The 26,991-nt window shown below is 47.4% G+C and overlaps 1 protein-coding gene across 1 annotated transcript in view; it reads left to right on the forward strand.

The window, feature by feature from the left end:
- The window catches only part of LOC144718569 (glutamate receptor 4-like), an 80,933-nt gene continuing 53,942 nt past the window's right edge, over positions 1–26,991 (forward strand). Inside the window, exons 1-3 of the mRNA XM_078593941.1 lie at positions 1–71; positions 10,281–10,329; positions 22,224–22,563. Of these exons, the coding sequence (XP_078450067.1) occupies positions 1–71; positions 10,281–10,329; positions 22,224–22,563 (460 nt within the window). The remainder of the gene's footprint in view (positions 72–10,280; positions 10,330–22,223; positions 22,564–26,991) is intronic.

Genomic DNA, 26,991 nt, shown 5'->3' on the forward strand with positions numbered 1-26,991 from the left:
ATGTCTGTGCGGGTTCCACCAGAATATCTGGATGTCTTTCCCATCATGGAGCTCTTCCGGCAGGTCACAGGGTGCGTTGTTGGCTGGGTCACGTAGCGCCCGCATGCCCCAGCCAAGTAGCTACCGTTTGCCTGGGGGGGCTAAACGGGCGCGGCCCGGGCGAGAGAAAAGATGGGCTGATGTGGTAACAGGATGATGATGTGGAGCTGAGCAGACTTGCCGATGACTGGAACTAGCGGCGTCAAGATTGACCTCTTTGGGGGATGTTCGTGAAGGTCCGCCACGGGACATATGGAGGCAAGTTACCCTCCAGCAACAACGGAGGGCGGTAAAGTGACGCTCATAACGATCACGGCGCCGGGCGGATAAATAGGGGCTTGCCAGCCAGCTCAGTCACTTAATTCCTAACACCTGGGTCTGGCCCGTAATCCCCTGTCAGTAAGCCTTCATTATCTCGCGTGCACCTAGCCTGGCACAAGCTCATAGTGATACAACCTCCACTTTTGGTGGTGAATGGCGGTTGTTGTTGTTTTGTTGTGTGTGTGTGAGTGCACTTGCATTGTCGGAGCGTTTGTGTATGTGTTTTCGTGGGTGTGTAAGAGGTATATGTGCTCGCGTGCGTGTGAGTGGTACGGTGCATTTGTGTGTTGTGAGAGTGTGCGATTCCCGCACGCGGTCACCACCAGTGACGATTATCTGAATCGGTCCTGGGCCTCCCCTAGGTCGACTCAGCCTCAAATGAGTACCTGGTGCGGTCAGGATTTGAGTAGAGACGTGGATCATTAGAGCGGTGGTGTCGTGTTTAGCGCTACGGCTAACCCAGGTTCGATCCCCATTCACGGCCACCATCGGTGACGATTATCTGAATCGGTCCTGGGCTTCCCCTAGGTCGACTCAGCCTCAAATGAGCACCTGGTGCGGTGTGTAGTAAACATCGCCACTGGGGAGACAAAGGCGGCCGGGCGTGGTGTTGGCCACCCACCCCCTCGTGTGCCGTTCCGGCCTTCATGGGTGCTCGCTAACAGCACTTGCCCCAACAGTCTGCTCAAGCTATACGGGGGACCTTTGCATTTGTCTATATATATAAGTTTGTGTACACTGCCGTGAGTGAGAGTGTGGGCGTGAATAAATGTGACGCTTGTTTATGCGGCTCCGCATGCTCAAGCATTCGGCCAAATCCAGAGATTCCACATCCACACGCGCGCACGACGGACGGGGTGTCTGTGACGAGAACCACGCCCGGACGTCTTTGTCTCCCCAATGCTGATGTTTACACACCGCGACAGGTGCTCATTCATTATCAAGGGCCGAGTCGGCCTCCGTGAGGTCCAGGACCGGTTCAGAGATATTCGTTACTCAAGTGCGGTTCAGATATAAGTGAGCGGGAATCGAACTCAGGTGGACCGTTCCCCACGTAACAAAACCAACACACGCCGATACATCCACACACACACAACCACACGCTCCTAGGCATTGCTGTTGACCCAGGAACGCCTCACGCACACGGATTTACATCCAAAACACATGTGCACACGCGCCAGCATAAAACCACAAAAAACGCCAAGATCCACCGTATAGCCTTGAAACAGAACGTTGGGGGCAAGTGCTGTTAGCGAGTAGCAGAGGTGGGACAAAGTCATTGTTATGCAAGTCACAAGTAAGTCTCAAGTCTTTGCTCTCGAGTCCCGAGTCAAGTCGAGTCAAAGATGAGGCAAGTCCAAGTCGAGTCTGAAGTCATCAAAATCATGACTCGAGTCTGACTCGAGTCCAAGTCGCATGACTCGAGTCCACACCTCTGCCGAGTAGCACCTATGAAGGCAGAGTGGGTGGCCAGAACCACGCCCAGCCGCCTTTGTCTCCCCAGTGACGATGTTTACACACCGCACCAGATACTCATTTTGAGGCTGAGTCGACCTAGGGGAGGCCCAAGACCGGTTCAGGTAATCAATCAGAAGCAATCAAAACCAGTCTCGATTACCTGAACCCGTCCTGGGCATCCCTTAGGTCGACTCGGCCTCAAAATAAGTACCTGGTGCGGTATGTAAACATCGCCCCTGGGGAGACAAAGGCGGCCGGGCGTGGTTCTGGCCACACACCGCTTCTGTGTGCCGTGCCAGCCTTCATAGGTGCTACTCGCTAACAGCACTTGCCCCAACAGTCTGTTAAGGCTACACGGGGGGGGGTCTTTGTCCATTTGTGCGTCTTCGTGATTTTGTATTCAGGTTGTTATGAAACAACCAAAACAAACGGAAACCGTTTTCAGCACAGATTGCCGATTGCGACAGTCACGAAACCGGTAACCGTTTTAGTGAACGGGTAAAGTTGCGAGCCCTGCCACTGCTTGCTCGCTTTCTCACGACGCGACTTATATTTGGTCTACTTTTCCACACTCGCCAGACATCGCGAAAGAGACGGGCATTTCAACCCACGCTTTACCCCACCACACGCCACACCTGCCGATCAACCAACTGACCGTGGTGGTTACCCTTTAATATTCTCTCCTGTTTGGTGAACAAAGACGCAGGGGGAGGGGAGGGGGGGCACGGGTGGATGCATATGAAACTAACCCCTTTGTTTCAAATGCCGCGCCGGGAGATATTGAAATCGAACCGGCGATTGGATCTCTCCGTTGGATCGCAATCGTCGCTGTGCTCCAGCATGTCACCCAAGCTCATAGGGGCTCGTTAACGAGGCTTTCACCCCGCCAACAGCCTGAAAAAAGGGCTATCGGGGGGACCTTTGTCTTTGTGCGCGTTCAGCTCGTTACCATTTTACCATTACGCATTTTTGTCACGGCCATACGACCTCGAGGGGTGTTTGATTTTGACGCCTCGAAGTAAACCCAGATTTGTGATGCACGGTACACACACACACACACGTGCAAACGTGCACACACATGCACTTATGTGCACACACGCACGTGTACAAACATGCAAAGACGTGCACACACACGTGCGCGCATGTGCACACAAAATACAAAGATCCCCCCGTATAGCCTTAACAGACTGGAGGGGCAAGTGCTGTTAGCGAGCACCTATGAAGGCCGGCACGGCACACGAGGGGGTGGGTGGCCAACAACCACGCCCGGCGGCCTTTGTCTCCCCAGTGGCGATGTTTACACACCGCACCAGGTACCCATTTAAGGCTGAGTCGACCTAGGGGAGGCCCAGGACCGGTTCAGATAATCGTCACTGGTGTTGGCCGTGAGCGGGAATCGAACCCGGGTGCCAGGTTCGTAGCGCAGCGCGCTAACTATGCACTCGCATTCATGCACAAGGTACAAATACACACAACACGAATAACATGTTGTGTGTGCACTGTGATGTATACACATGTAGCATACCTGTTTAAATAGGTGTAGAGATATACATTCACGCGAACACACATCGCACATTCTATACAGCCACCCACGCAGACACACACACATTCCACACAAAATCACGTGTACATGCGTATGCATTCACAAATACCAAAACAAATATGCACACAATACATCCCGCAATACAATTACACAAACGCGCACACACCATTCTGCAGCGATACGTGCAAACACTCAATCTCTAAACATTCACGCACGTGCAAAGGCAAAGATGCCCCATCGTATAGCCTTCGCAGGCTGTTGGGGCAAGTGCTGTTTTCGCGAGCACCTGTGAAGGGCGGCACCGTGGCACACACGAGGAGGTGGGGGGCCAGCACCACCCCGGGCCGCGAGTTCTGACGTTTATAAAGCACCAGATGCTCGTTTTGAGGCTGAGTCGACCTAGGGCTGGCTCCGGACAGATTCAGATCATTCGTCACACATGTCAACAGTGATCGAGATTTGAACCCGGATAGCCGGCTGCTAACGCACACACATACGCGTGCGTACGTGCGATAACCACCGGACCACCGCTCCACGGACGGACACACGCACGCACATACACACACGCACATACACACACGCACATACACACACGCATACACGTGCCGAGCTGTCTCGTTAGTAATGAGTTGTATTTGTTGAAGCCGCGGAGGAATACCAACCCGCTCTGGCGCGCATACATAAGCGCGCGTGTGCGTTAGTGTGCTTGCCTGCGTGCAGAGTACACGTGTGTGTGTATGTGTTGCAATGTGTGTGTACGTGTGTGTTGCAATGTGTGTGTGTATACGTGGGGAGCGGTAGTGTAACGGTTAGCGCGCTGCGCTACGAACCTGGCGACCCGAGTTCGATTCCCGCTCACGGCCAACACCCGGTGACGATTGTCTTTACCGGTACCTTGGCCTCCCCTAGGACGACTCAGCCTCAAATGAGCACCCGGTGCGTTGCGTAAACATCAGCATTGGAGAGACAAATGTGGTCTGGCGTGGTGCTGGCTACCCACCACTTCGTGTGCCGTGCCGACCATCATAGGTACTCGCTAAGTCTATCCGGGGTCTATCCGGGGTGTGTACGGGCGTGTGTACCTGCTGCGTCTTTGCCAAAAGCAATATCCACGTCCAGATGTCGATTCCGTGGCGCGCTCGTTGTGAGCAACAGTGTCGTTGCGGAAAAGTCTGAAGCTACTTGACTAATTAACTCACTAATGCTATGCTCGCATCTATCACAGTGGCAAACGGGGGCTTTTGGCTTAGTGAAAGGGGCTTTTTGTTAATGCGTGTGGATTGCTCTCCAACATTGTTCAACAATTTTGCACGTTCTGTCCACGTGGCAACTTTATTAGTGAATTGGCTGTGTCGGGTGGAGGAGGGTTTACAAGACATTTCATCTCGGCGACCTGAACAAACAAACCAAAAACCATGTAAGAACCAGTGCAAGGGGCTGGTGAATCCGCCCCACTTCAAATTACCAAGGGATCGCCGATAATTCATCAAAAATAAGCATGTTGCCTGAGGCCCGCCGAGAAGACAGGCATCAATGGGCACCCTCGCCAAACCCCATCTGGGGGAACCAGCGGAGTGATACCCCCCCCCCACTTCCCCCGAGGAAGCCATCAGAAACTCCACGACAAATACTCCATCTGGTCACGTCGATGATTCTGACTGCCCGCTGCGGATGAAGACGGATCTATCTCTGTGAGGAGCTAGACGGTACCACCTGGACCGCTGTGGATTGCACAGGAGTTCCGAACAGTCCTCCTCGACAGGACCGTGGCGCTTCTTCTGAATAGAATGATGAACGGCGTGGCGATGATGAGGTTGTGGGTGTGTGTGTGTGTACCAGGGGAGCGGTGGTGTCGCGGTTAGCGCGCTGCGCTACGAACCTTGCGACCCGGGTTCGATTCCCTCTCACGGCTAACACCTGCAGTGACGATTATCTGAACCGGTCCTGGGCCTCCCCTAGGTCGACTCAGCCTCAAATGCGTACTTTGTGTGATGTGTGAGCATCGCCACTAGGGAGACAAATGTGGCCGGGCGTGGTATTGGCCACCCCCCCCCCCCGTGTGTCGTGCCGGCCTTCATAGGTGCTCGCTAACAGCACTTGCCCCTGCAGTCTGTTAAGGCTATACAGGGGATCTTTGTGTGTTTTTATTATGCATTCTGTATGTATCCGTGTATGTGTGTGTTGTGTAGGTAGTGTGTGTTGAGTGTCTGTTATGCATTTGGTGTGTATCTGTGTGATTATAATGTATTGTGTGTTACGTGTGTTGGGTGTGTGATGTGTGTATTGTCTGTGTGTTATGTGTGTTGGCCGTGTGTGTCGTGTGTGTTGGGTGCGTACTGTGTGTGTCATGTGTTGTGTGTGAGTGTTATATGTGTTGTGTGTGGTGGGTGTTAAGTATGTTGGGTGTGTGTTATGTATATGTTAAGTGTGTAGGGTGTGTGTGTTGAGTGTGTGTTGGGTGTGTATGTTGTGTGTGTTGTGTGTGGGGTGTCTGTGTGTGTGTTATGTGTGTGTTGTGTGTGTGTTGGGAGTGTGTGTTGTGTGTGTTATGTGTGTGGGGTGTCTGTGTGTGTATATGTTGTGTGTGTAGGGTTTGTATGTTATGTGTGTGTTATGTGTGTAGGGTGTCTGTGTGTGTGTTATGCGTGTGTTTAGTGTGTATGTTATGTGTGTGTTATGTGTGTAGGGTGTCTGTGTGTGTGTGTTGTGTGTGTATGTTGTGTATGTAGGGTGTGTATGTTATGTGTGTGTTATGCGTGTAGGGTGTACGTTGTGTGTGTAGGGTGTGTATGTTGTGTGTGTGTGCGGGGTGTCTGTGTGTGTGTATATGTTGTGTGTGTAGGGTTTGTATGTTATGTGTGTGTTATATGTGTAGGGTGTATGTGTGTGTTGGGTGTGTATGTTGTGTGTATGTTGTGTGTGTGTTATGTGTGTGTCTGGTGTATATGTTGTGTGTGTTATGTGTGTAGGGTGTCTGTGTGTGTGTTATGTGTGTGTTGGTGTGTATGTTATGTGTGTGTTATGCGTGTAGGGTGTACGTTGTGTGTGTAGGGTGTGTATGTTGTGTGTGTGTGTAGGGTGTGTATGTTGTGTGTGTGTGTGTGGGGTGTCTGTGTGTGTGTGTGTGTTGGTCCCAGGAGTGGATGTGGCACGACGCTTTGTTTGGACTCTTCCCACTTCTCTATTCCTAAGCGTTTCCATGGAGACGAGTGAACGGGGATGTGGAAACCAGGCGAGCACGAGACACGTGGCCACAGACGATCTGAGATACACGAGCACTCAGCGTGCAACAAAGACAAAGATCCCCCGTGTAGCCTCAACAGGCTGCTAGGGGCAAGTGCTGTTAGCGAGTAGGGATGTTTAACGCACCGTACCAGGTACTCGTTTGAGGCTGAGTCGACCTAGGGGGATCGAACCCGGGTGGCTGGATTCGTACGCTGCACGAAGCACACCGCACATACACAAATATGAAAACACCTACGTCAATAACACGGCCTTAACATAATTTAGTTTATATATAATGTGACGTTTCGGACAAATGCGTCACCTCCTAGATATATTTCCTTTTAAGGCCACGGTTGTATTGGCGAATGTGTTACAATTTTATTTTATTTTAGCTTGTGCACCAATGCTATCGCAGCAACAGCATCATTGTTTAATAAGAAAATGTGCATCCACGCACACAGCAGAAACACAACAGGGAACACACACACACAGATCATGCATACATACAATACAGACACACATGAACAATATACCAACACACACACACATGTGCATGGAAACACACAAACACAAAAATACACACAAAGATCATGCATACATACAATACAGACACACATGCACAATATTCCGACACACACACACATGTGCATGGACGCACAAACACAAAAACACACACACAGATCATGCATACATACAATACACACACATGCACAATATACCAACACACACACATGTGCATGGAAACACACAAACACACACACACATGTGCATGGAAACACACAAACGCACAAAAACACACACCGTAACACACGCACAGAAGAAGAAAAACACACGCACACAATGTAGAAACATACATACATGCAGACACCACATGTACACACACACCCCAAACATTGATAACATGCATGTGTTCCGGTCCTATATCGACTTGGATAAGTACCTGATGATTATTTGAACCATTCCTGGGTCTCCCGTAGGTCGACTCAGCTTCAAATGAGTATCTGGTGCGCTGTGTAAAGATCGTTATTGGGGAGACAAAGGCGGTCGGGCGTGGTGCTGGCCAGCCACCCGTTCATGTGCCGTCCCTGCATTCATAGGTGCTCGCTAACAGCACTTGCCCCAAGAGTCTGTCAAGGCTATACGGGGGATCTCTGTCTTTTTTTGTGCACGTGTATGTTAGCGCGTGTGGATGTGTGTGCATAGTGTGCAAGGTGTGTATGAGATGAAATCGTTATGCGAGGGAGAGGAGGAGGAGGGAGGGAAGAGACATGTGCTCTTGAGAGACAGATTGAGGGGAGAGCGAGTCAGGGTGGGGAATAGATAGAGATTTATGGGGAGATACATTGAGAGCGGGAGGGAGAGTTGTGTTTAAATATGGAGAGAGGTGTGTTTTTGTGTGCAGGGAGAAAAGGGAGAGTTCGAAGATAGGGATGAGATGAAGATCGATGGATAGAGAAAGGCATGGAGAGAGAGAGAGTCGTGTCCGAGAGAGGGTGGGGTGAGGGTGAGGGGGGAGAGATGTAATGAGAAAAGGGGAGGGAGAGAGAGAGAGAGGGTGCATTGGGAAATTGAAAGGAGAAAGATTCATAGAGGGGAGAGGGGAGATAAAGAGGGGAAGGGAGAATTAAGAGAAACCCCGATAGAGACGGGGAGAGAGAGAAGCGTGAGAGGAGAGACAAGAAGGCGACGGAGGATGAGGGGGGTGGGAGGTGCATGACAAGAACAGATACAAGCGGATGGAGAGAGATGGGGGGGGGATAAGATTGAGATTATACTCGTACAGCCCTTTAGTCAACCCATTGCTGGATGAGGAGCACGCCGTTCGGGTCGTGGTGGGGGGGTTTATTGACCATAAGAGTATCCGTCACCGCGCTGGTGAGGGCGGCGAGTGTGGATGTGGGGGGCATAGAGGCACAGTACAACAATGGGGTTTGCGGCAATGCACTCCGCTGACCACGTAGTACCGCAGCAGCAGCAGCCGTTAAAGCCCTGCGGCATGCGTGGTGGTCTCCAATCCGAACAATATCCAGGCTCAGCCTTGCTTAGATGTATCTATGTAAAACTTCTTTCGCACCATACATAGCCCACCATGCTAATCAGAAGTGCGGGCGAAGGACAACAAACTAAACCCAAAATCAGTTCTACAGAAATGAGTTTTTAATCTGGATGATTTAAAAGTGCACAACTCCCCAGTGGCTTAATATGGGAAGGAAGAGCGTTCCAGACGGCCGCAGAAGCGCATCTGGAAGCTGGCCAAAAGCCGCTGCTGGGAGTGTGACCGGAGTTCACCTTATGATGCATGCTCCTTGACGTTGCTATCGAGTGTGCAGGCGGTGCAATTGCACCGGAGCTCACTGGCCTGAGAGGCCGAGATGCAGGCCGACAGAGAGGAGGGGGGGGGATCAAACCAGGGGGTGGCCCCATTGCATTCCTTTGCACCACGACCCATGCATGTCAACAAAGCTACATCCCTCCTGGGCGATATAGAGGATATATATAAGGGAATATATTCACTGAGATGACACGCTTACTCTTTGGTCTTTTCGGTAAAGTCACGTAGGTAAAAATATTACAGTAAATTTGGCTGCAACGGTTCCACCTGAAGACGGAAGCTTGTGTTGCCTCCGAAGCGTCGTGATTTAATTTAGTAGCTTTATTTATTTATTTTCCCCTACGTGACTTTACCGAAAAAAACCAAAGAGTATGAATCCTTGCAGTCACGAAAACTTCAAATCTAGAATTAATGACACGCATATTCGTGAACAAGCAGACAGAGAGAGATAAAGAGACGGCAAGACGTGTAATGAGAGAGTCGTGAGATAGCGTAAATGGTTTGTAAGAGATGTACAGAGAGAATGACGGAGAGAGTGATGTGTTGAAAGGATAGAGACGGGTAACGAGATAAGGAGATAGGGAGATATATAAGAGTTTTAGAGATGTTTATAGAACTAGAGAGGTGCATGAATGTCATGATACTCAGAGATGTCATCATCATCAGCTTTTATCTATCCACTTCTGGATGAAGACCTCTCCAGAATCAGAATATTTATATTATCCTGGAGAAATCCGATGAGCTATGAAGTTCTATCTCACAGATGTCCAGTCCCTGTCTCGCACGGCCCCGCAATACCAGAGTCCGTCTCGCTGCTGGCCATGAGCCGATCTCATCGCGACATTTACGCAGCGGTGATCCTTTTGGGTGTTTTTCTGCGTTGACTGCCATTCCGCTACCAGTCTTGTCCGTTGGCCACCATCCCCTCTAGCCACGAGGGGTGTCTTGCCAAAGACCTGCACTGACCTTGCTTTATAATCCAAACGATGTCTCGGATATCCCTTCTTAATTCCACCCGTTGCCCTCCGCGTGTCTCATTGTAATTCTCGGCGTGCACCACTCCGCATGCTGCTGCTCCTCTCACTTTTCAGCGTTGGTTCAATTTCCTCCAGCAGCACACATGCTCCCAATCCGCACGGCTGAAAACTTTCTTCATTAGGCACATTGCAAGAACGTTTTTAGTCAGTGTATATTGCACATTACCTGCTATGAGTTATGGAGTGAAAAACATGGGACCGCACAGGATTGTGTTTGCGATATACTCGATATGCATTCAGGGAGTGATTAGCAAAATGCGATCCTGTCTGCAGAGGCATATAGTGGTGTGAGCGTTCGCTCCTCGTCTGTCCTTGGCTTTCTCAGGGAACACATCCAAGAGGACGTCCCCTACAGAGATGGAGCCGTGAAACCGGTTCGTGTACACGAGGTCGACCAGGGTACGGCAACCAAAATCAAAATCAAAGCCATATTTATTTTTTCAAATTCGTTAAAATAAAAAAAAACACCCCTCGATATTTCAAGAGCCGCCGATGTCCGTGAACACGAGGTGGTGGTGGTCTCCTTAGTAAGTAAACGTCACGAAGCAGTCCCCAAAGAGCCGCACGCGGCTGCGAAGCGGCAGGTTGCCGATCACTGAGCTCGACGCATTACTGCATTGCAAGACTGTGCGAGATGGCGACGGCTTTGGGAGACCTTCATCCAGCAGTGGAGAGATCGCCGATGAAAATGATGATTATTACGAGTTCAGTTTCCTCCTACACTTTGAAAGAAATGTGGACAAACACCCCAGTTTAGCATAACCCCCCCCACCCCACCTGAAAAAAATTAGTCTTAAGACTTACTCAGTTGTGTCTTCCCCTGGGTGAGAGACCTACCTTGTGTTGGGAGATGTGCAGAGATGTATGTGGGAAGACGCACAGGTCTGCGTGGATCACACGGCCCCGGGGCTCCCGGTCGTGTTTAATTAGAGAAGCGGCAATCAATGCCTTAATTGATAGGCAGTTTACGAGGGTCGTTACTACTCCCATTACACACACATACACCGCGAACACACGCCACGCTAAGATACACTACACGTCGTGCACTGTATACATTTTACATACGCATACACTCATATTCTGAAACAACATCTATATTCGTAATACATTCACACATTCAACGTACACTACACACATATACACTGTATGTACGTCTTGGAAAAAGAGCTTCATAGCTCATCGCATTTCTCCAGACAACGATGCCCATATATACAGTGAGGGAAAAAAGTATTTGATCCCTTGCTGATTTTGTACGTTTGCCCACTGACAAAGAAATTATCAGTCTATAATGTTAATGGTAGGTTTATTTGAACAGTGAGAGACAGAATAACAACAACAAAAATCCAGAAAAACGCATGTCAAAAATGTTATAAATTGAGTTGCATTTTAATGAGGGAAATAAGTATTTGACCCCTCTGCAAAACATGACTTAGTACTTGGTGGCAAAACCCATGTTGGCAATCACAGAGGTCAGACGTTTCTTGTAGTTGGCCATCAGGTTTGCACACATCTCAGGAGGGATTTTGTCCCACTCCTCTTTGCAGATCTTCTCCAAGTCATCAAGGTTACGAGGCTGACGTTTGGCAACTCGAACCTTCAGCTCCCTCCACAGATTTTCTATGGGATTAAGGTCTGGAGACTGGCTAGGCCACTCCAGGACCTTAATGTGCTTCTTCTTGAGCGACTCCTTTGTTGCCTTGGCCGTGTGTTTTGGGTCATTGTCATGCTGAAATACCCATCCACGACCCATTTTCAATGCCCTGGCTGAGGGAAGGAGGTTCTCACCCAAGATTTGACGATACATGGCCCCGTCCATCGTCCTTTTGATGCGGTGAAGTTGTCCTGTCCCCTTAGCAGAAAAACACCCCCAAAGCATAATGTTTCCACTTCCATGTTTGACGGTGGGGATGGTGTTCTTGGGGTCATAGGCAGCATTCCTCCTCCTCCAAACACGGCGAGTTGAGTTGATGCCAAAGAGCTCCATTTTGGTCTCATCTGACCACAACACTTTCACCCAGTTGTCCTTTGAATCATTCAGATGTTCATTTGCAAACTTCAGACGGGCATGTATATGCACTTTCTTGAGCAGGGGGATCTTGCGGGCGCTGTAGGATTTCAGTCCTTCACGGCGTAGTGTGTTTACCAACTGTTTTCTTGGTGACTATGGTCCCAGCTGCCTTGAGATCATTGACAAGATCCTAGGGAGATTGACAGTTTTTGTGTGCTTCTTCCATTTGCGAATAATCGCACCAACTGTTGTCACCTTCTCACCAAGCTGCTTGGAGCCCATTCCAGCCTTGTGTAGGTCTACAATCTTGTCCCTGACATCCTTGGAGAGCTCTTTGGTCTTGGCCATGGTGGAGAGTTTGGAATCTGATTGATTTATTGCTTCTGTGAACAGGTGTCTTTTATACAGGTAACAAGCTGAGGTAGGAGCACTCCCTTTAGGAGTGTGCTCCTAATCTCAGCTCGTTACCTGTATAAAAGATACCTGGGAGCCAGAAATCTTTCTGATTGAGAGGGGGTCAAATGCTTATTTCCCTCATTAAAATGCAAATCAATTTATAACATTTTTGACATGCGTTTTAATGGGTTTTTTTCTGTTGTTATTCTGTTACTCACTGTTCAAATAAACCTACCATTAAAATTATAGACTGATCATTTCTTTGTCAGTGGGCAAAACGTTCAAAATCAGCAGGGGATCAAATACTTTTTTCCCTCACTGTATATCCTTTACCAAACCTTTTCGGAAAGTAGTGTTAGCAAATGAAGGCCGAGGCAAGGGAGTTGGTGTGACCTTTACCATTTCCAGTCGCTTTTGTCTCCCCAGTGCTGAGATGCTTACGCCCCACACAAGGTAATCATTTCAGGCTCAGTCGACCTAGAGAAGCCCTGACCGGTTCAGATATTCAACACCGATGTTGGCCGTGGCCAGATAATCGAACACAAGATTTGCAACCACCACCATTCCTTGCCTCGTGTTTGATGGTGAGCCCACAACTGCCTGGGACTCATACCTCGATCATTTCATTCAGAATAAATGTCACTCCACATCGTTTGACGTTATCCCACCCAGAGTAGAAGGCTTGTCAATCTCTCGTTTTGGCAGGAGCCGGTACTAGTCCACTTGATCTCCTGTATAGGCCAAATTGCCACCAGAAGAATGGTAGCCTCTCTTCCCCCAAAAAGCATACATTATAGACATTTCACATGGCCAGCCATGGACATTGCCTGCTATTTCTGGAATTATCTCCAATAGTTGAGTTTGAGTCCCTCGACTCCGCCGAAAGGGGATAGCCCAGGCTACATCGTCTCCAGTCACGACGGGAACTGGTACATGACAACTTAGATTTCTTCATATGGTTCCTCGGTATGTGAATTTAAGGTGGATGGTTTACCAGATCACGGGTTCTGGCTAACAGCACATCACACTGTCAAAGATCCTCCGAATCTCGTTGAAAAGATTTTTGGAGAAAAATGCCGTTGGCGATCACCCATGAAGGGCCAGAATGGCACACGCTGGGGTGGGTGGACAGGACCACACCCGGTCGCATTCGTCTCCCCAGTGGTGATATTCACACACTGCATCAAGTGCGTGTACTCATGTAAGGCTGAGTCAACCTAGGGGAGGCTCAGGTCCGGTTCAAATATTCGCCGCTGATGTCCATGAGTGGGAACTGAACTCAGGTTCGTAGCTAACCAATGCACTCCCCACTCAGGCACACACAAAGACAATGATCCCCCGTATAGCCTGCAACAGACTGTTGGGGCAAGTGCTGTTAGCGAGCACCTATCAAGGCCGGAACGACACACGAGGGTGTGGGTGGCCAACGCCACGCCCGGCCGCCTTCATCTCCCTCGTGACGATGTTTACTACACACCGCACCAGGTACTCATTTGAGGCTGAGTCGACCTAGGGGAGGCCCATGACCGGTTCAGATAATCTGTAATTGGTGTTGGCCGTGAGCGGGAATCAACCTCGTAGCGCAGCGCGCTAACCACTACACCACCGCTCCCCACACACTTATGCACACACACGCACAGTGCACCCACTAAAGCACACAGCGTACACACACTAATGCACACACACACTGCACACACGAGATGTACTGAGATTTGTGATGTGTCTCACAAGCCCCGCCGCTTCTTCATTACACAGGAAAGCAGATTCACCTTCACCCCTACCACTCACTCTCACTCTCTCACCCCCTCATTTTCACTCTCCCTGTCTCCAACCATCTCCATCGCTCTTCATCTCTCACCATACCTCTCTCCCTTCCCTCCCTCCCTCTCTCTGTCTCACCCGAGACGTGGCGGTGTTGTTAAGAATACTTGTGTGATTGATTACGTGGCTGAGATGGTGATTATCGCTGTATGATTGTAGCTAAATAGAATTAAATCAGAAACAAACAACGATTAAGACAAATCAGTTAAAATTAGCCTTCTGCGGTGAAGGGAGAGGTGTGCTTATGAAACTACACCTGACCCATCTGTTAAGAAAATGACACGTGGCTTGAAGGTATGATAGCCGGTGGTCAAACTAACATCGGAGTGGCAGCAAAAGGCAGTAGCGGGCAAAGAGGCCGTTCTCTGTAGAAATGGAGCGGCTACATCAGTACAGAGGACAGTTCCTAGGCGGATCACTTCATCCCAGGACCATGAAAGATGGCAACACTTGTGGGAGGTCTTCATCCAACAATTAATTTGATCACGGCTGACAATTATGTTAGTTGTGATTGAAGTAATCATCAATATGCATACATGCCAGTGCATGTTGGGTTGTGATTGGTGTCATTATTTTCAGTGAAATTATTCCGCAATTGTAAAATTGGTGGTTGTAGTTTTTAATGCGGTTATGATTGTCATGCACGGATGCTTGATTGTGGCATTTGTGTTTGTTGTGTGCTTGCGATATAGCTTAGTTGTGATTGTGATGCGGTTGTGATGTGATTGTGAACATTTGCAACGCAATTATTTTCAGATTTTTAAAGGTCTGCAGTGGAGTAGGTGGTTAGTGAACTGAAAAATATTAACCTGGCAGGCTGTGATACATTCCTGGCCACGGCTAATATCAGCAACGAATGATCTCTAAACCGGTCTCCCACCCCACGCTTCACCCATCCATACTCATCAGCGTGGGAAAAGGATGGCCAAACAATACCCATGGAAAACGTGGCTTCAGGAGGCCTTCATCAAGCAGTGCATTGTATAACAGGCCTGTCAAAGAATAACATTACCCTACGAATGTTAGCATCACCTTGACAACAATACGACTGATATAAATTTTAAATTTATTTAAATTGACTTTTATGTTTTGTACATAAAAAAGAGTCCGTGTTTATTTCTCCCCATAGGGTACAATTTTGTGACAACTCATCCTTGAAAACGATATTTATTTTTGGTTTTAACGGACTGAGATCATCTCGAGGCCAAATAAAATCGGCATTGTTTTGTGAGAAATTAACAGCACCGGTCACATTTATCATTCTGACCCCCACTCCATCCGCCATGGGAATGTGGAGATTTCAACATATTTTTTTTGGCCACTTTGACTTTACATCTCAAATATAAGTGAAATACTCTTCAGGACACGAAAACAAACTATGAGAAGAGTCCCGCCAATACAAGCGTAGTGAATTCCACGTTCCCATGGCGGGACAAAGTATATCTATAAGGCCCAGCCGCTGGGACTCTTGTCGACTCGTGGCTGCCAAATGGGCGCGTTTAAGGGGGTCAGGGCGTGCAAATAACGCAGGTGATCATTATAATCAATTATGTGTAATTATAATAATTGGGTCGGAGATGAAATGGGGGGTGTGGGGGGGGACGGTGTGACGTTTTCACGCGCGATAACGTCACAGAGCGCGATGACGTCACAACGTGCGGTGACGTCACTCCGCAGGATTACATCACGCACATTTTAAACAGTCGCCTTATGCCCCCGCGCGCATGCGTAGTGGGGCGCCTGTGGCGAGGGGGGAGTGGGCGGGTGAGCGCCGCTGCTGAAATCTGTAGCGCGGATAGGTGTCGCGCAGCCTCGCGATTGGTTGACAGCCCTAAGGGGCGTGGCGCTGAGGTAGGGAGGGCGGAGCTTCTAATGGTGAATGGGGGGGCGTGGTCTGGTACAATGTGATTGACGTGTAACGGTCGGTCGGCATGGTGGTGTCGAGGGGCTCCAGAAGTTTTTAGTTTGTTTTGTTTAACTATTTGTAAAAGTGTCACGTGAGACACGCGAGTTATCGAACATCGACGGGCTGTAATATGGATTTAGTGGCCGTCCATAAATGACGTCACGCACCTGGGTGGGGGGGATCAGACATTTGTGACGAAGGGGGGGGGGGTTGAGAAATGTGACGTCACATCAAAATGCGCAACTTTAAATAAATATAGACAACACGTTCTACAATAGTTTAAAGCGATTTGAAGCATGTTTTATTTTTGGGGGGGGGGGGCAGAGTTTTGTGACGTCATATTTGAGGGGGGGAGGGTCTGATTTTTTGTGACGCCGTGTGACTAGGGGGGGGGGGGAGGTCAAAAATCGTCCAAAATCGCGTGACGTCATTTATGGACGGCCCCTTAGGCTCTCAATACATTGCCCATTTGCAACTCTTCTGTCAGTTCACTGCTGGATGATGGCCTCCCCATGCCATGTTTCTCATGGGGGTTGCTTCACCATTCCTATCCACACTGATCAGTACCGGTTGACGAGCACACATGGTGGAGCACAACAAAGGATTTGCTACACTGCCCACAACGTAACCCTGCAGCTGAAACAGCTGTGTGGTGGTCGCCCATCCAAGCACGATCCAAGCTCAACCCTGCTTCGTTTCTGAGATATATATAAAAAATTATATGTAAAAAAACCGCATTTTTTCTGACGATAACCCAAAAGCGCACGTGGAACAAGGAAGTTTAAAATGCATCTGACGTCACAACCACAATCAGATTGACGTATTGGTTGTATAAAACAACCGGAGTGACGTCACAACAATAAACAACACCGCTATGACTGGCATGCTGGCATGCTGGGATTAACGTCGCTCTCTCATAGGCTATGAAATAATAGTAATGACGTCACAAATAGAAATGTCCATTACACTGGAATGACTTCATAATCGCGTCGGTCCAAGTCACCGAAGACAATCACATTTCAGAGGCTAGTGCCGTCACAGCAGGGGTCGGCAACCAACCAACAAGAAGATACATGTTTTTCATGTGAATAACGTCACAAAGCACTCCTTAAAGAGCCGCATGTGGCCCCTGAGCAGCAGGTTGCCGACCCCTGAACTACACCACGTACCTTATTTAATAAAACAAATCCCAAATACTCGAATTCTATTGATGGAAATATAATTACTGCTATGGCATCCCAATCAGTGACATTTTTGTTATGCATACACTGCTTTGTTTTTACTAATTAGCACGTGTAAAGTTACAAACGGCACGGCGGCCTAAGTCACCGCATGGTATATTTGCCCTCGTTTCTAATTTAAATTGTAAGGGTACAGTCCTGCATTGCTTGCTCATGCTGCTGCTGACAGAACAGCCTCTACTAGAAAGAGCTCTAGAGAGTAGCTGGTCTACTCTCCCACTCTTGCCAGACGCTTTAGAAAAGATAATCGTACCCACAGGGTAGCCCACCACACGCGACGTTGCATGATACGCTGATGGATGTAAAAAACTTGCCCAATGATTGCAACTGCCACGCCTGGAAATCAAAACGAACCAGTAGCTTCTGTATTGCAAGTTCAGTGTGCTAACAATTACCTCACTGCAGCTCCCTTCATGTCTGAGTTAAAAATGTAAACATTAAATGTTGATTGCTAAAAAGAAAATACTGGGTTGTAACCCTTTTTGTCGTGATGTATCGGTAATACAAAAACCCCGATTTTTAAGAACCCTAGCCACTAACTTGATAAACTAGATGATTAGGTAATGTCAATTTCATATAACTGTATTTATACGTAAACATATTAAAGTATTTATTTTACAACCCAACTGCCTTCTGGGAGCACCATTGATTCTGAAAAAGCAAACTCTGAACCGGTTTCTGATAAGAATTACATTTAAAACACGTTCAACTCTCACACATAAATTATCTGTATGTGCTATTTAGGGCCAGTGCACGAAGCGTCATGTTATTCCCTTTTACAGCGTCAGTGTTATTGACGAATGCGTCGAGTTGTAAAAAGAGTGGTCTTAGCTCAATGAGCCTCACCAGCTGAATTAAAGTCTTGAGCAATATGTGCATCTCCAGATATACGGGGCGGACGCCTTTCTGAAAACAGTTGTCCGCAAAGCGAAAATCCGTATATCGAACCCGAAGTTCCAAAACAAACGAGATAAGATACGCTTGTGACGTCACCGCCGTAAACCACGCCCCGCTTTGCCCGTGGGGTCCCGCCCCTCCCCGCGCGCGAGCCCCGCTGTCCAATGGGAGCCGAGGACGCGCCGAAGTGAACTGCGATATAAAATGGCGGCGCGCGGCGGCTCCATTTCAGAAGCCGGTCCCCTCCCCTCGCCACAGGCGCGGTGGTGCCGGTGTAGCTGTGGCACGAACACAAAAATATTGTACATGAACATCCCACGACCACAGAGAGACCCAACTTAAGTTAAATATGTGAAACTGCGAGCCGGAGTTTCCATAAAATATGAGACAATTTTAGCAGAAATGCCTCAAAATATTCACGTATTAATGTGGCATCACCACCACACCCCTTATTACCTTATATAAGAGCTCTTTTTACACGGCCGACTCTGAAGTGAATGCCGAACGCGATTGGTTAATGTTTGAGAGAAAATAATGTAAATAACGTCTGCAGAGATTGTGTTTGCCTCCCACGAAAATAAACAATTTGCTGGTTGTCAAGAGAGGAGGGATGGTGAATTCACAGTGAGCATCTTGTTTATATAAAATGCAAAAAAAAAAATGTATACGTAGTAAATTGTTGTGGTTTAACGGTTCATCAGAATTGGTTCAAACAAGCTGAGAGCTGTGCTGATGAAGCCGGTCCAGTGTTTGCCTGCATTAAACCAATGCTGTTTTTTTTTTAAAGATCACTCCCCAGGAGGCCGTATAGCTGAAGAGATGTAAAAAAAACGATGTTCATATTTTATGTGGAGGGACAGATATGGCGATGAGGCTTCATATTTATTTTGTATTAATTTGCTGTAAAACAATTATTCCGTCGAAGCCTGAATAACAACGAACGTAGCAAACATATCGACATTTCAACCTTCATTTATGGACCTACAGCAGATTTTCAAACATACATGGGTCTAAATCTAATCACAATATCATTTTTTTTAAATCTTCAAGTCCACAAATTACAACCCTAATGCTCAAGTCTAAATGTCCGTAAATCGTATTAATCAATAAGATGAGCACATTTGGATTAATTATCGAATGTCAAACGATGGTAAAAGAATATGACTCTTGCATCACACATCAAAAATATTGATGCACAGATTTAAATCTTGAGCAATAATCAGCAAATAAATATATCCGCTAGTCAATAATAAACGCTTGATTAAGTGGCCACAACCCTGCTGATGAGACTTGCAGAAATCTAAACCAGTGCGAGATTTGCTGCTTAAGCAAACAATACCCCATGGGATGATGAAGCTAAAGTCTGTTTATTTTTTAATTTTGAATGTGGAGACGATACTCTTGCCTCTTCATTGATTGTATGTGTTACCCTGCCGACTCCTCTATGGTGGTGCATAATGTTCTTTACACGATTTAAATATCCGTTCGATAAAATAACTATCAATTATCCATTCCAAATCTCCTCTTGAGCTACGTGAATCTCACTTCAGTAATCCATTAGAAATGTTGACAAACTGATTTATACCTCGAGTCTCGAATCTAAATCTCAAATTTCCGGATCACACACTTAAAAAAAACCTCGGCCTACTCAGCTATTGGTATATTTGCTCCACAACACCTCACCAATCAGAACCTGAATTGTTAAATCCGAGTATCACCTCACCAAACTCAATCTCTCCCATCTTAAATCTTAATCTAGCCTCACTAATCGCAATCTTGTTTGACAATTACAATGCACCCCTTTCAACAATATAAAAATCACCTAACCAAATCACCCAAGCCTCAACCTATCTCAACATGACTTCACCTATTGCAAGATGGTCTAAAATCTCAATCTCCTCCTATCAAATTTCTTCTCGCCTCACTAATGTTTAAAATAAAAAATAAATAACCCCCCCCCATATATTTTAAATATGTTAGAATCGTTAAGTCATTTATACGAATGCGTTTCCACTTGGAAGTCAGCAGTCAGCAGTGCACCACCCTGTGTCATCATAGAACAACACTGAAGGCTGACGGCACACAACTACAAAATATTTCATTGAATTATTTTTCCACACTAGGGGAACGACTTTTATCTGCGCTGCTACTAGTTTTTCTTTGCTGTCAATCAAACTAAAACGTGTAAGGCTCCGAGTTGGAATGTATCCATACTAAGGGAAAAAAATAATACAATTCTTTTTCTTTGCAGTCACTGGTGAGCAGTGCAAGCTCAGTGCTCTGGTCCCTTTCACATCCTCACATCTCCAATTAAATTCTAACTCCAACAGTGCCAATCTCGCTTCATAAATTAATCTAAGTATTGCTTCACAAATCATAAACGTGATTTGTTAATCTCAATTTAGTGCAATCCAAGTCTCTCACTCATATAGATCTTCCCTCACACATTCCCAGCTCAAAACACATCAATAATAATTTTAATAAATCTAAAAATGCACTCACAAATCTGTAACTCTCATCACAAATGTCAATCTCACATCAACAATCAATCTTAATTCATGCATCTCAACCTCGTCTCACAATTCTAAATCTGGCTTTAGTAATCAAAACATATAATTTCACTAATCATAAATGTAATCATATAATCTCAATATCATCCCGATAATCATAAACCTAATCAGTAAATCTCAACCTCGCCTTACAAATCTCAATTACGCCTGACAAATCTCAATTTCATCACCAATCTAAAATCTCGTCTCACCAATCATAATCTTAATTATTAAATCTAAATGTCGCCTCACCATTCCAAGTCTCACCTCACCAGTCTCAATGTCACCTCACAATTATGAATATCACATCACCAATGACATTTTCGCCTCAACAACCATGATCTTAATGAGTACAATCTCGCCTCACCAATCTAAATCTCTTTTCACTAATCATACAAAAACATCTCGTCTTACTCCTCATGAACCGATATTTTTCGTCGAATCAATCATAAACCGAATCATAAAATCCCAATATTGCCTTACAAAATCTTCATCTCTCATCACCGAATCTCAATCTCGCCTCACCAATCCTCCCCTTACCACTCCCCCCACCCACCACTCTCATCACCCACCCACCACTCTCACCACTCCCCCACTCTCCCCCCCCCACTCTCACCACTCCGCCCACCTCACCACTCCCCACTCTCCCCCCCACTCTCACCACTCCCTCCCCACTATCCCCCCCACCACTTTCACCACTCCCCCACTTTCCCCTCCGCCCACCACTCTCATCACTCCCCCACTCTCCACCCCGACCACTCTCACCACTCCCCCCTCACCGCTCTCACCACTCCCCCCCCACCACTCTCACCACTCCCCCCACCACTCCCCCACGCTCCCCCACCACTCCCCCACACCCCCCCCCACCACTCCCCCCCCCCGACCACTCCCCCACTGCCCCCCATCACTCGCCCCCCACCACTCCCCCCCCACCACTCTCCCCCCCACCACTCCCCCCCCACCACGCCCCCCCCCCCCACCACTCTCCCCCCCCCACCACTCCCCCCCAACCACTCCCCCCACCACTCTCCCACGCCCCCCCCCCACCACCACTCCCCCCCCACCACTCTCCTCCCCCCCACCACTCTCCCACTGCCCCCCACCACTCGCCCCCCACCCCTCTCACCACCGTCTCTCCTCTCTCGCGAGGAAGCAGCAGCAGCAGCCATGGACCCCTCGCTCCGTGCGCCCGGGCGCGCGAGCTGAAGCGAAGATTCTCCCCCCTCCCCCGCTAAACCCCCTCTCCCGTCTGCGCAAAAATTAAATAATAGACATTTATATAGACCCCTCGTATTCCATCCAACATAAATGTTGCAACGTAAAGCGTCGAGCGAGGCGGTTGGTTAATATTTGGCGGTGTTCCCCCCTCTCGGTGTGGGTTTTTTGTTATTTTCACATTTTTTTGTTGCCTCTCTCTCTCCTCTCTCATTGCTACATTGTCGTTGTGGAGACGGGAGGAGCCGTGATTCAGGAGGAGGAGGAGGTGGTGGTGGTGGGGGACGCCGATGTCTCAGAGTCCATGACAACGACCAAGACGATGGTGATGAGGATGATGATGATGGAAACGATGAGGATGATGATGGGGATGGTGATGAGGAGGAGGGAGGGGGTGATGGCACCGGTGAGGATGGGCACGGGGCTGATGAGGAGGGAGATGACGATGGTGATGGGAAGACGGCCAGCGGTGATGGCGAAGGTGACAACGGCGCTGTGGTTGAAGGTGATGTTGGTGATGATGCTGGTGATGGCCAGAGCAACCGGCAGCGCTTTTCCATCCTATGTCCATATCGGTGAGTTCGTGGTGAAGGATCGAGTCCGGATGCGCGGTTCCTGTGATGGCTTTCAGAATCCGGATTGTGCGTTTTGGTGAATGGGATCGGATCCGAATTAGCCTTTGGAGATTTTCTTGTCCGGGGTTCTGATCCCTGGTTCATGTTGGGGCTTGGGTTCGAGTCCTGGTTGAGCGACCTCTGCCTGGTTTAAGAGCACAGGTTCGGGTCTAGGAAGGGGTTAGGATTTCAGTCAGGGTGAGGGTAAATGTAAGAAGATTCCTGATTCAAGGTTCTGTATGGGGACCGTTGTATGACTCGGGGTTGGGTTGAATTGTGGGAAGATCATAGTTCTCGGTTCGATTGAGTTTAAGGATCTGGAAATGATAATATCATGTAGGGTTAGAATCATCGGTAGGTTTCGGGGTTCGAGTGTGTGTCTGGGTTTGAGTAACTGGCAGGATCTGGGATAAGGTTCTGAGTCGTGGTCTGTTTAGAGTCCGGGTTGCGTTCTTAGTCTGATCTGCGTTGGGTTTAAAGATCTGGGAACCCCTGATCATCACTGTATGATGCGTTATTGGTTAGGGGTTCGGCTCGGGGCCCCCTAGTGGCTTTAAGTTCTAGGCCGGGTCATGGACACGGTTTTGAGTCTGGGTCTGGTTCGGCTTGCGTTCCCGGTCTGGTATGGTCTGTGTTGGGAGTTTAATGATCTGGGGAACCGCAGATTGTAAATAGGTTAAGATCCTCTGAGTCTGGTTCGAGATCGTTTTGCGGTCCTGGGTCTAGTCCAGGCTGGGTTGGGTTTTCGTTCGCGTTCGGGCCCACAGAATATTTGCATGTAACGAGCGTGAATTGTGATTTTTTTTTTTGAGCGTGTGCACGGTTGTATGCATTGCGGGGATGGAGCGGCGTGGAGCGACAGGAAATGAATATAAAGAGGGGCTGCAATAAGAAGGGGATGAATTAAAAATTGATGAAGAGAAAAAAAAACCTCACAATGCGACGAGCGGCACGGAACGTGCGCGGAATGCAGACGAGAAGACGCAGGCGTGCACACACACACAGGAAGAGAGCGACACACAGACCTACACAGATGATGCCCTCTCAGCACCCACCATGCCACCACCCGTATAGCCTTTAACAAGACTGCTGGAGAGCTATTTGCGAGCACATATGAAGGCCGGCATGGCACACGTGGGAGTTGGATGGCTAGCACCACGCCCGGCCGCCTTTGTCTCCCCAGTGCTGATGTTTACTCAACGCACTAGGTAGTCATTTAGGGCTGAGTCGACCTATAGGGGATGCTCAGGACCGGTATAGGTAATCGTCACCGATTGTTAGCCGTGAACAGGAATTTAACTCGGGTTGCCGGGTTCGTAGCGCATTGCGCTAACCACTGCGCCACCGCTCCCCATACACACCCGTACACACGGGCACATTCGTAAACACACGCACACGTAGAAATAGACACACGCAGACATTCACACGCATATACACTCATACACACTTTATATTTATAGAGCGCCTTCACTCAAGGCATGTACACATACATACACATATACTCAAATATATATACAGTACACGCATTTACCCATACAATCATATACATATTCACACAAGGACAAAGATCCTCCCCTAAAGCCTTAACATATTGGTGGGGCAAGTCCTGTGAGCAAGCACCTACCCAACGCTGTGATGGCGCACGAAATGTTGGTGTGGCTAGCTAGCACAACACCTGGCTGCCTTCGTCTCCCCAGTGCTAATGTGTACACATTGCTCCTGATACTAATTTAAGGCTGAGACGACCGACGGGATGTCGAGGGTCCGGTTTAGATTTCACTTGCCCACTTAGGTCAGCCGCGGCTGTGAATTGAACGCAGTACGCCGGTTATCCTCGCTGTTTCCCGAACCACAGTGACACATATACACGATTAAACACACACACATATCTACTCTATATTACTATGCTAGCCAATGCATGCAGTATATAATAAGGTGGTGACATCCATTTTATAATCTTGCTCCTTTGGGCATTTGAATCTGTTATTTAGATTTTGTCTAAAATCTACTCCCTGCTGACCTAGATTTTTGACGTTAACTATCTTGTTTGTTTGCTTGCAATTAGCTTTGCATTCATAGTGAGGGCCAATGATAATATTCAGGGAAGGAGCAGTCTGAAAACCACAATAGACACTCCGTGGAAGAAGGAGAGATATACCAAGAAACTGATAATAGCAGCACCAAACAATGAACACACAGAAGACATTGCAAACAATGGTAGCACGATAAGAGCAAAAAGGAGGTTGATGGTTGGCAATTGACAAAATGAAAGCCATTGGGGAGAAAGATGGAATCATAACACACGATAGCATCTTAAAGTCTATGGAATGATTGTATGCATATCTCTTTATCAAAATTATCGAATGGGAATCGAGCTGTTTTTTCGGATGAAGGGGAGGAAGTTTCAGATGTTATATTTGAAGAAGTGAACTCTGCCCTTCAATAACCAACAGAGGGAAAAAATCCCGGCCTTAAATTATTCAACTGTGGACAACATGGACACCAAAGAAGTACATCATAAATTATCAGACATTTGCTAAATGTTTACACAGTAATGAAATATCTGACTAATGGATGGATAAATTATTCTTATATTAAAAAAGGACGATCAACCCCCACTTATGTTTTTACATTTCCATCGGACTCATATTAACACGTGCAAATATTGCTCACAAAAATCACTGGGGAAATGAAGAAATACAATTTTTGAGACCAAGCTACAACATGAGCAAGACAGGCGTACGAAAGGTTTCTCTATCATGAATAACAATGCATACTATCAATCAGATTCTGTAAGAAAAAATACAAAAAGATGAAAATCAAATACCATAGTGCCTGGCTATTGTAAGACTTTAAAAAGGGCATTTGTCACAGTGGAAATGGTGCAAGTCTTCCAAGCTCTCACAAACCCGAGGAGTAAACGGAATATAATTTAGACATGCAACTTAAAAACATTTACATAAATGGAAGTGCTTCGCGGGGATTGTATGAAGAAATTAAGAAAATACATTTAAAATAAGCAGCAGACAAAGAAGACAAGTTTTCGGCAAGATATTCAGCTTGATAGTAGATTTCTTAGAAACATTGGAAGGGGATAAAACAAGTTATAAATATAGAATGGAAAGTATATTACCCCCCTCCCCATCTCAGATTGGCTGATGTCATGCCAAACGAGCTACAGGAATTTACTCAAAAACCTAGGTGGGAAGAGTGCAACGTTGGGTTCAATATAAACATTCTACGAGCAATTCAATGTCACAGACAATTGAATATATGTATGCACATGTGGTGGACACAATGTTTGTGATGACAAGGATATTGTGTCAAGTAAGCCGAGGGTTCTGCATTAAATAAGATAATATGATACAATGGTGGCGAGATGATAACTACCTCGCCTGGTATGCAGGAGATCGTGGGTTCGATCCCGACCCTGATGCCTGTAAATTTGGAGTTTGCATGTTATCCTCGTGGTTGCGTGGATTTTTCTCATTTATAAATATGCGTTTAGAGTATTTGACTGCTATAAATTTCCACATGATAAGCTACTTCGTTGAGCTATCATTTGTGGCCAGGTCGCTTCTGAAAAAGAGGTGGATGGCTCAGTGGGCCCTACCTGGTGAAATAAAAAAAAGTTTAATAGTATTGGAAGAGACAAGTGTTTTGTATCAGATGATGCAAGGCTTTAATGTAGGATGAGGCAAGGGTTCTTTTTGAGATGGCAAGTACGTGTCAGGGCAGATACATTTGACGAGACAAGGGATCTGTGACGTGCGAGTTGATCCTTGATATCCTCGTCTCATCCCATGTAGTAGATGCCTTGTGTCACATCACACCTCCACATACACATGGACACCTGTGTACGTGAACAGTCGTACACAGTGCTTCACTCCCACGCTGCTGCTGTAGTTAACGCATGTGGAGACATAAGCAGCACTTACAATGCAGTTGGGTCGGGTCTGAGATGGCAATTGATGGTCTGGTTTGTGTTCAGATCTGGCCTCGTTTAATCTCCAGTTCTGGTGTGGTTGGGTCCTCGGTTTGTGCTGGACGGATTCCAGGTCTGAGTTTGGGACTGGTTGAGTCCTGGTCTGGTCTGGGTCTCTGGTTTCCCTGCGTTTGGAACCGGCTGTGTAGTACACATAAACACCGAATTCCATACACCCTAAAGACACCCTGGATATATGTTCAACCTTTGTAGTCTATTCACAGCTGGTTTAAGTATTCACTACTCCGTGCGTGTCGTCTTGGTTATTTCAATACATTTTACCACAATGGTCAGTAATGCTTTGCGAAGGTAGGGAGCAAATAAGTGTGTAAATAGTAGAGTACAACAATGGATACATTTTCAGCCACGGTCTATCCACTGATGGATGACGAACTTCAGACATT

The sequence above is a fragment of the Lampetra planeri genome, chromosome 5 (genome assembly GCF_965212315.1).
Source record: "Lampetra planeri chromosome 5, kcLamPlan1.2.h2, whole genome shotgun sequence".
NCBI classification, from domain to species: Eukaryota; Metazoa; Chordata; class Hyperoartia; order Petromyzontiformes; family Petromyzontidae; genus Lampetra; species Lampetra planeri.